Source organism: Theobroma cacao, chromosome 4, assembly GCF_000208745.1.
Source record: "Theobroma cacao cultivar B97-61/B2 chromosome 4, Criollo_cocoa_genome_V2, whole genome shotgun sequence".
NCBI lineage: Eukaryota > Viridiplantae > Streptophyta > Magnoliopsida > Malvales > Malvaceae > Theobroma > Theobroma cacao.
This window is the reverse complement of record NC_030853.1, coordinates 21,154,949-21,166,498: the sequence shown is the minus strand read 5'-3', so window position 1 is coordinate 21,166,498 and position 11,550 is coordinate 21,154,949. Positions and strand designations below refer to the sequence as shown.

At 32.8% G+C, this 11,550-nt stretch overlaps 1 protein-coding gene across 4 annotated transcripts in view; it reads right to left on the bottom strand.

Moving 5' to 3' along the window:
* Positions 432-11,550, bottom strand: part of LOC18602017 (LEAF RUST 10 DISEASE-RESISTANCE LOCUS RECEPTOR-LIKE PROTEIN KINASE-like 2.4) — an 85,222-nt gene continuing 74,103 nt past the window's right edge. For 3 of the 4 annotated variants that reach the window (XM_018119387.1, XM_018119389.1, XM_018119390.1), the window contains exons 2-3: positions 1,720-1,752; positions 432-1,625 (exon numbers count right to left, since the gene is read on the bottom strand). In XM_018119387.1, the coding sequence (XP_017974876.1) occupies positions 502-1,625; positions 1,720-1,752 (1,157 nt within the window). In that variant the 3' untranslated portion in view covers positions 432-501. Of the gene's footprint in view, positions 1,626-1,719; positions 1,753-6,206; positions 7,251-11,550 lie in introns of those variants that run through there. The other variant, XM_018119388.1, reaches the window with a different exon arrangement.

The following is an 11,550-nucleotide window of genomic DNA, read 5'->3' as shown; positions in this document are numbered from 1 at the left end:
TTATTTAAGTATTATGTAAAAAAAAAAAACATAGATTTGAAACATCCAAAAAAAAAAAGATGGAAAAAAAAATACAATATAAGGAGTATGATACCTTACATTGTAAAAGTTTTTACTATGAAAATAATTAACAAAGTCTAATGAAAGTATTTCTTCGGCAAAAGAACTTTTAATTCAAGCAAATTTATGTATATGTGTATTTAAGTATAAAGTTTTTTCCTAATTGAATGTAATTTGATACAAAACAAAATTACAGTATATCATTATTTGAATTTTAATCATTTTCTTATATGAATTTGTCCAATTTTATCTTATGGACATGCGCTTTTAAGACATTTTTATTTTGGCGCAACTTGCAACTCTTTTACCATTACAATGTCAAACATTTAGAGGAAAAATCATAAGTTTTCATTATAATAATTCGATGTAATTGATCTTCGACCATAATGTTTCAATCATAAATTTTTCACTACAATTTTCGATTGAAGATGAAATGCCAAACTAAGCCAACGTCAACGATGACGTTGTGGAAGAAGCTTTAGGGAGTCGTACAGGAGAAGTTACAAAAGGTCTAGGTGGAATTGCTAATGATTGAAGACTTCCTGTCAACATTTCTAGCACCTTGGTCATTGATGGCCAATCCGATGGACTGGTTTGAATGCACCAAAGGCTCACTACAATCAACTTCCTTGTTATTTCTTCTTCCTCTTCACCTGTTACTCCATCAAGACTCAAATCTATAGGCTGATCAAGATGCTTATAAACCCATGAGGGAAAATATATTTCACTGGTTTGGGACACTTCGACATCGATATTTTTCCTTCCTCCAACCATTTCAAGGACCATCATTCCATAGCTGTAGACATCAGACTTGTGAGAAACTCCTCCAAAGTTTCGACAAAATACTTCGGGAGCAATATATCCAGCTGTTCCTCTAGCACCTGTCATGGAAATAATACTGTCCTTTCTTTCACATAATTTCGACAAACCAAAATCAGAGATCTTGGGACCAAAGCTCTCATCTAAAAGGATATTGTGAGGTTTTATGTCAAAGTGCAAGATTCTTGTGTTACAACCTTGATGCAAGTATTCTAGTCCTCTAGCAATGCCAAGTGCAATGTCATACAAAGTTTTCCACTCTAATTGACGAGGTTGATTCATAGATCCTTGATTATAAATGAATTTATCCAACGATCCATGGGGCATGAATTCGTAGACTAGAGCTCTTTTCGATATCTCATAACAAAAGCCTAGAAGAGTCACTATATTGACATGAGATGTTCTACTAATGCTAGCCACTTCATTCATAAATTCCTCGCCATTCCCCTTTGATTCACTTAGGACTTTCACCGCCACAAGACGACCATCTGGCAATTTTCCTTTGTATACACTGCCATATCCTCCTTGACCTAGTTTATCCTTGAACTTATTTGTCATTTTCTTAATATCTATGTATGAATATCGCTTTGGAGCAAGACAACCATACTTCTTAATGAATGCCTCAATGCTTCCATTATGGTTCATCGGCAGTCTGAGATGCACTGAATTTTCCTTCCGTTGTTTGAGGCATAAAAATCCCATGCCTAGAAGTATACCAGCTATAACCGCACCAGCTATTCCAAAGCCTAAAGATAAAGCAAGAGATTGCTCAACTTCTTTTTCGATATACTAATATTTCAGGAAACAATGCAATATGTTAATGATAGTACCAAATAATACCTGTTATAAGGCTGACATCGGGTTTCTTTTCATCTGCAACAGTCAAAACCCGTTATGTTAGTTGAAATATGAATGACCAGAGAAAAAAGAAAAAAAAAAACCTCTATTCGAATTTATTAATCAAAACTTGGCCCAAAAACTTTTGTTAATCAAGGCTCAGTTCGAAACATCCTGCAAGTGAATTCATCCGTTATTACCTGCCACTTGTTTGCCCTATGTTTACTATCATAAACTGGAATTATCTTATGGGCCAATGGTAATCCTAAGCATTCCAGATGTATTGCAATTTCTATTAGAGGTATCCACGAAACAGAGTACACATGTTTTAATAATAAATATAATTTCACAATTATTTTATTTCTCAAAAATTTTTAAAATGATGTTAAAAGAAATATATATCAGCTGTTGGGCTCAAAATTACGAAACGCTAAATTGGGCTTTTCAAGCCCAATTATAAGCTTTAGGCCTCTTTAGTGCAACTATTTTACATACTCCCTTTGCTATTATTTTCAGGACAAGATGATCGTGTGTATTTGTTTTCCCCCCAGGCCTCCAAAGTGTTGAAGTTGAGATTGCATGACAGACTCTAAGGAACCCCTACATGTGCTGGTGTTTGGCATTTTATGGATTGCTTGCTGTGTTGTTTTATGTTACCGCATACAGTCTATGCGATACGCTTCCTGCAGTGTGTTTGTGTATCACAGAAGGGTTAATGACGAAGGGCAGTGAAACAATGAAGGACTATATTGACAAATTAATGAAAATTGTTAATTTAAGTGAGGTTATTAGGAGAAGAAATGTAAAAAAAAAAAAAAAGACAGTAGTTGAGAAGGTGTGTGTTAGTACATTTGAAAGATTTGAGTTAAAAATCTCCTCTCTAAACGATTCCTAGGACTTATCCAAACTAATAATGACAGAGTTGGTGAATGCATTGTAGGCATTGGAGCATATAAGGGCCATAAGACATTGACAAAGGCTGAGCTGATTGATTATTGATGAAAATACGTGATACAAGAGCATATTATTTAGGGTACTTGCGTTTTAAGTTAAGTTAGACTAAGTTATGATAATGAAAAACAAAATTGATGCTGAGATTGATGCACTAATTAATACCATTGAAATCTAGGCTTCTTAAGAAGAGATTTCGATCAAAATGAGCAAGTTTACAATTGGAGATGAACTTGTATGGGAATGGAAGAAAGTCAACAGCTGAAGCTGTCAAGTGTCGAGTTAGTCAATACATAGAAGACAAACTGATGGGACTACATCAACCACCGAGAATTTTGATTTAAGTTAAGCAAAAGCAATTTCTCTTTGAAAATTTTGATAACTAGTGCCAAATGGATGAGTTTGACTAATCCTATAAGAGACCTAGGACAAATCCGACTCATCTAGTAACTGTACCTATTAGGATATCTGTACTAACGATTGAGCTAAATGCTCAAGCATGAGAACTCAAATACAAGTAATACAGAAAATGTACCCACATATTTCCTGTTTCTATTGAAGCATAGATAGAGATAGTTTGTCTTGTAACCATTGGACCCATTTTTTTGTTAGTCACTAGGGTTGCAGAAATTAATAAAATTCATCCCAATTTGCAAAATATTATAATCCTAGTGATCCGTGGTTTTTTCATCATGGAGCAACACCAGACTGGAACGGGTCAATTTTTGAAACAGGAGGGAAGGTCCTTTTTTTTAACATGGCAGGCTTATGGACACTTTACTATTGCTCTAAACGGTCGCGATCATCCCCACTAAATGAATAAAGAATCAGAAAAAACTAAATCCACCTAACGCTTGATTGTTTGGTTGAATGACAGAAGAACGATCTCCTAATCGAAAATGTTCTTCAGCGCCCGGCTTGACGGTCCCCAAAGGCCAAAATTAGGCAGCAATAAAAGAGAATGAAAACTGGTGAATGGTACAGGACAGCGAGACCCTAGGACTTGAAATGGTTAAACATCCCCACTAAAGGTGATTTTAAACAGGCCTAAGAAGAAAGGAGTTGTACCTTGTGGACAAGTGCTCAGATCAGATCCACCTGAGCAGTAACAAAGGAATTCCCTCGAGTCCTGGTTGTACCCACACTGCCCACCGGAGCCTATACATGAGTCGCATGAAGAATCATTCGCAAACCACTGCAGCTCAAAACCAACTTTAAGCGCCTCTATCAGACTCTCTGTAGTTCGACTGTTCTCCACTACCTCAACTTCTGATTTCAGGACTGGAACAGTGACGCTATTGTTACAAGATCCCAAACTAGTGCTTATTAGATTGGCAAGTTCGCCAAAGGACGACTCCGTAATGTTCCTTGTTACATAATATCCTACGTTTTCAGTTCCATTTATCTCGCACTCAAATTGACTGGAGAGTCCTCTAGGCAGAGATTGACCAATTGTAAGAGGGCGACAACCATAATAAAGCGTCATATTCTGCGTATTGGAATTGTACGCGAAAACGCCGGTAGTCAAAGTGGTGTTCCGGAGATGTTGGACACAAACGTCTTCTGAATAATCAGTTCTAGCAAGCCTAAGATTTCTTGTTCTGCTTTCTATATTAAGGACTTGGTAAGTTACTGACATGATTGTGATCTCTGGAACATTACCGCTGCAGTTCAGCCAGAACCCCGGATAACCACAATCTTCTGGTCGCTCCAATCCCCAGAAAGGATAACCGGTATCAATGTTTCCGCATCTGAACCGTGTGCTGCAGCTTGAATAATTTCCATCGTTGGCAAACGATGATTTTGGAGCAATTAACAGGATCAAGCTTATGATAATGAAGAACGAAAACATGAATTGCAACAAAGGGCGGTGCATTTTCAGAGAGAGGGAGAGGCTGGAGAAGACTAGGGAGGGATTTGGAAGTACTCGGATATAAAATGAGAAGCTGGAGATGAATTGGTTTTAATCTTCATAATAAAATTGGTCTTTGACCAAGTGAAGGTGAAAATTTTCAAAAAGAAGCTTCTATTGGCACCATTAAGCACCGGTCAATGCAAATTTAGGTAGCCTAGCAATTACTATATTGCAAATCTAAGGAACCTTGAGTTGCATGTGGGAAATCTGTATATTCTAGCGCTAAAATTCAAGACTCAGAAGGTATAAACTGAGTTCGAGTTTCTTAAAAAGTCAAAGAAAGAAGCCACTTGAAAATATCAACTGATTTTATAATTGAAAATAGCAATATCGAAACAGACAAACTGGTTGTCTTTTAAAATAAAATCACCAAGGTCAGCAAAATCAGATCAATATTCTAAGATTTTGGTCCTTATGCCGTATCCATGAGCATATTGTCAAGCAGTTGCTCAATATTATAGGGGATTTAACTAATGTCAAGCAGTAGCTCAGTGAGAATCTCCAGGAGCATATTGAATCCTAATAAGACACAATTCATAGAAGTTGAAGCCTAAAGGTCGAAATTGTTTTAGGAAGAACCATTATCAAAGCCTAAAGTACTCCTAATTGAAGAATGTGTTAGGATAGTCTTGAATTGTGATTTAATTAGGATTGTTTAATTCTAATTAAATTAGTATACCTTATAAAATACTCTTTAAATCTAGTTAGACTAGAATAATAATTCCTAATTCTATTAGGAGAATATTACTAATTATATTAGGATAAGGTTATTGTATTTGGCACTATAAAAGGACCCTATGGGTTAAAGAATAATGTTGAAGATTCCTAATTACTTGTTTTAGTGTGTAAGTTAGCCTCTCTCTGAAACTAGAAAATTATTCTAGATCTTTTAATGTGTTGACTAATTTATGATTCTGTGAGGCAATACTCACTCTGATAATTAACAAAGACGATTATACTTTACTTCCCTGACCCCAATTCTGCAGGATTACTTAGACCCTTCAACATTGTCAGTGACCTCCTTTCTCTGTGCAATTTGCATCCTGGTACTACTAATATTTAGGATAAAATAAGAAGACCAAATCACAGAGGCTGAGCTGACTGATTCTTGATGTAAATAGGATGAATTGTGATGTGTGGGTTTGGTGACAAACAAGAAATTCTTAATTTAAGGACCATTTTCCCTTTTATGAGAAAAGCTTTTCGAAATTTTTCTTTAATTTTTACAATAACATAAAGATTATTTATAGTTCTTGGGTTATACGTTTCTCATTTGAGCTAACTAGTACAACTTACACGTAAAGTCGAGAGGGAAAAGTTCTTTCCTTGTCTAAAACTAAGAAATCTATAGCCTTACCACAAATGTTTCACCTAATGGCAAATTGAATAGTCCACCAGATTAAACTCGTACCAAAAGTTTGACTAGTTCAGAATTGATCTTAATTCTAAACTAAAATAGACGTGTTGGTAGTGAAGCGGTAACGTTTTACCTGAAAAAGTTTATACTAATTCTCTGACTTGAAGTATGTTTTTCATTGTTTGTTCTGTTTTCTGCCAATTTCTAAGAAACTAAAAAGCAAAGAATGACAAATACACATAGAAAGTAAAAAGTTTAAAAGCAAACCTTGTTCGGCGGTGTTGGCTTGGGAGGGGGGCGGGGGAGGGCATTCCTTCAAAGACAACCCAGGATCATTTAGGCAGTAGCAATTTGTGTGATTCTGAAAGTCAAAACCACAAGTTCCACCGGTATCCCTGCACTTCTGACATGCTTTGCTATCCACCTTCAAAGACACATTCAATTCTACCTCGAATCCTGTTTTTAAAGCTTCTTCTAAAAGCGATGCGGAATTGGCAATTCTTGGAAGGGAAGTTTCAGAAATCGGAACAGTGATATTACGAGCGCATACTTCACGAATAAAAGCTGATGATATGATGGAAACATTCTTGTGACTGCCATTACAATCGTAGCTTCCGAGGCTATGTGGGATCGCAGATGTGCAGTCATAAAACAGAGCAACATTGGTATAACCAGGAAAAATGTTGAAGAGGGTAGAATCAAAGGCGGAGCTTTCAAATTGTGGGTGACAAAAGTCAGTCATGAAATCCTTTCTCGCAATCTGCAGAGTTTGGTTATCCTCACCGATGCGCAGCACCTGATATCTTACATCAAGAATCTCTATGGTGACAATATTGTTTTCGCAATAGAGCTGCAGACCAGGATGCCCACAACCAGGTGGTATGCCATCTCCAGAGAAAGGATAACCAATGGAGATGCCTCCACATTCGAACCGTGGATCACGGCAGGCACTGTAGCCGTCAGGGTTCCCTAATGACTGAGGAATCCTAACTATGACAAGTAATACGAGAAAAAAAGAAAGTGGAAAGAGTGATGGTAGGAAACGGCGGCAGTGCATTGCTTCTGGGTGAAGAGATGGGATAGAAGAACAGAATGATTAGTATGTAAAATGGAGTCTGTTTGTTGAGGAGCATAGTGTTCCTAGGGGATATAGAAAGATATGCCTGACATGAAGTGTAGGAACTTGCTTTCAAGTTTCCAACAAAGACTTGAGAATTTGAACATTGAGTTGACTTAAAAAGACTTAAGCATGCATGCAACATTATTTGCAGGGGTATTGATTGAATTCAGAGGGAAACGTGTGAGTCATGTTAAAACTAACCGAAATTACTTAGATACGTGTAAACGCAGATTGCAAATTGGAAATCTAAAGTCCACTGAGAAAAAAGAAGCCAAGAGAAAAGGAAAGAAAGGAAAAGACCATTTTACGCGCTTTGCTTTGTAAGTATTCGCAGCGAAGTTTCCTCGTTGACTTTCTCTTTCATATTGGAAATATGTTTGGTCAGTACACCGTGCATGCAACGCTCCGGCCCTACTTGACAAGCCATAAACCAGTCGCTAACCATACCAACTGAACTTGGGAGTGGTTGTTGAATTATTGTTGTTTCGAATACCAAATTGAACATCTATTTACTATTATTATGAAAAGTATTTATTGAAAAACTACTTACAAAAACATCATCTTTTAGTTTTAGATATTTGATAAATCAGTTTCCAATTGTAGAAAACTGACACCCCATGACTTCAATGGTTAAACATTCCCTCTACACGTGATTTTAAACACGCCTAAGAAGAAAGGAGTTGTACCTTGTGGACAAGTGCTCAGATAAGATCCACCTGAGCAGTAACAAAAGAATTCCCTCGAGTCCTGGTTGTACCCACACTGCCCACCGGAGCCTATACATGAGCAGCTCAAAACCAACTTTAAGCGCCTCTATCAGAGTCTCTGTAGTTCGACTGTCCTCCACTACCTCAACTTCAGATTTCAGGACTGGAACGGTGACGCTGTCGTTACAAGATCCCAAGCTAGTGCTTATTAGATTGGCAAGTTCGCCAAAGGACGACTATGTAATATTCCTCGTTACATAATATCCTACGTTTCCAGTTCCATTTATCTCGCACCGAAATTGACTGGAGAGTCCTTTAGGCAGAGTTGGAATATTTGCAAGAGGGCGACAACCATAATAAAGCGTCATATTCTGCGTATTGGAATTGTACTCGAAAACGCCGGTCGTCAAAGTGGTGTTGCGGAGATATTGGACACAAACGTCTTCTGAATAATCAGTTCTAGCAAGCCTAAGATTTCTAGTTCCGCTTTCTATATTAAGGACTTGGTAAGTTACTGACATGATTGTGATCTCTGGAACATTACCGCTGCAGTTAAGCCAGAACCCCGGATAACCACAATCTTCTGGTCGCTCCAATCCCCAGAAAGGATAACCGGTATCAATGTTTCCGCATCTGAACCGCGTGCTGCAGCTTGAATAATTTCCATCGTTGGCAAACGCTGATTTTGGAGCAATTAACAGGATCAAGCTTACGATAATGAAGAACCAAAAAATGAATTGCAACAAAGGGGGGTGCATTTTCAGGGAGAGGGAGAGGCTGGAGAAGACTAGGGAGGGATTTGGAAATACTCGGATATAAAATGAGAAACTGGAGATGAATTGGTTTTAATCTTCATAATAAAATTGTGGTCTTTGACCAAGTGAAAGGTGAAAATTTTCAAAAAGAAGCTTCTGGCACCATTAAGCACCGGTCAATGTAAATTTAGGTGGCCTAGCAATTACTATATTGCAAATCTAAGGAACCTTGAGTTGCTTGTGGGAAATCTTTATGGGAGTAAAAAAAAAAAAAAAAAAAAAAAAAAAAGAGAAAAAATGAAAAGGTAAGAAAAAGAGAAAAAATGAAAGGAAAGTAAAAAACAAAATAGGGATGGCAATAGGCAATTGTTACAAGGAAACCGCGGGACACTACCCATATCTATACAATTTTGTTGGTGATTAGATTCGAATCCAAGTACGAAAAAAAATACTCAAGAATTTTATCAACTTAATAAGAAATTCTTTTAGTTAAAAATTAAAAAAATATAAAAAAAATATGATTAGTCAAATTATTAATGTGATGATATTAATATATTTAATTAAAAAATTAAAAAATTATTAATTATATTTAAATAATATGAATATCATATCATATTACAAAAAATATAATTATTATATATATATACTTTTATATAAACATATTTAATTTTTATTTTGTATTAACATTACAAAAATTATAACTTATAAAATTATTAATTAATATATATACCATTATTTATATAAATTTATAACATATATACTTAAAGAGATATTTTTGATATTGGAATAGTTTTGGAATCAACTTATTTTTTTTAATTTCTTGTAATTAAGGACAAACTCATATAGTTAATTAAATTAATTCATAAAACTCTGATTATTAATTAACTTGTAATTGTCTTTTAATGGCAATATAATTACTTTTATTAATTATGTTATATTTATTTTTTTATATAAACTTATAATTTATAAACCTAAAGAGAAGTTATGAGANTTAATGGCAATATAATTACTTTTATTAATTATGTTATATTTATTTTTTTATATAAACTTATAATTTATAAACCTAAAGAGAAGTTGTGAGATTAGAATAATTTTTATACTTAGTTATTTTCTTTTAATTTCATGTAATTATGGATAAACTCTTATAATTAATTAAATTAATTCATAAAATTATGATTATTAATTAACTTGCAGTATCTTTTAATATATATACTTTATATATATATATATATTAAGTGCATTTATAAGGAATATAATTACTATTATATATACTAGGATGGTGCGGTAGCTATGCTACGAAAAAGATTACAGAAAATATTGATTATGCTAGAGTTGATTTTAATTTGATACCTTTAAAAGAGTTTGTAGAGAAAGTAATATTGTATTAGTCAACTGCATGAATGTCCAGTTTTTACTGATTAAAAAAAAATAAACTGGTATTAATTGAAATTAATTATTTACTCTGGTTTCAATTACCGAAAACTTGCACCTACATATATGATTATAAAATAATAAAATATTAAGAAATGAGAGAATATATAACATGTACTATTGACAGATTAAGATAAACAGTTATACAATGTAAGATAACCATATAATATAAAGATCCTATCAATATAAAATAATTATTAATTTATAATAATATATCTTTTATATATAAATTGAATGGCTAAAGATTGTCAAATTTAATTAATTTATTTGTTCAATGATGACTATGTGCTATGTATATTAAGAAATGAATAAACTTTCTTGACTTTTTTATTTAGTTCAATAAATTGGATGGATATTTATTGGAATTTAAACATTCATATATAAAATAGATGTCTAAATACTATGGATTCAAGTTCATGTAGAATAAGAGGATATAAACAAAAAATAATATTAAATTATAATTGATAAATATTAAATGAATATATATTCTAAATATTAAAAATTAAAAATTATTGTTTTCAAGTATTTTTTTAACTGAAATAAATAAAAATAAAAAAACCCTTCAAATGTAAAAAACCAATACAACTTTGACATAAGGTGTAAAAAAAAAGTAATTCAATTGAGAATGACGACCAATTGACCCAATTAGTTATCCTATTTAAAACAGAATTTATCCAAAAAGATGATAATCCTATCAAAAATTATTAAATGTATAACAAACTATTAAGAAATGAGAAAGTAGATAACCTATACTATTGATAGATTAAAATAAACAATTGTAGAATATAAGATAATAGTATAATGTAAAGATCCTATTAATATAAAATAGTTAGTAATTGCTAGTATTATATGTTTTTTATATATAAAATGAATGGCTAAAAGTTATCAAATTCAATTGATTTATTTATTCAATGATGACTGTGTGCCATATATATTGAAAAATGAGTAGACTTTTTTGACTTTTTTATTTTATTCAATGAATTGGATGGATGTTTATTAGAATTTAAACATTCATGCACAAAAAAGATGTCTATATACTATAGATTCAGGTTGATGCAGAATAAGAGAATATAGACGAAAAATAATATTAAATTATAATTGATAAATATTAAATGAATCTATTTTATACGCATTAAAAATTAGAAATTATTGTTTTCAAACATTTTTTACTAAAATAAATAAAAAGAAAAAAGAAAAAAAACCTTCAAATGTCAAAAGCAATGTAATTTTGACATAAGGTGTAAAAAAAATTAATTTAATTAAGAATGACAAATGTCAATTAATTGATCCAATCAATTATTCTACTTTTATATAATGAATTGGATGGATATTTATTGAAATTTAAACATTTAAGTATAAAAGAGATATCTATATACTATAAATTCAGGTTCACGCAAAATAAGAGAATATAGATAAAAAATAATATTAAATTGTAATTGATAAATATTAAATGAATCTATCTTCCAAGCATTAAAAGTTAGAAATTATTGTTGTTAAGTATTTTTTATTAAAATAAATAAAAGTAAAAAAACAAAAAAAAAACCCTTCAAATGTCAAAAACAATTTATTTTTGACATAAGGTGTAAAAAAAATTAATT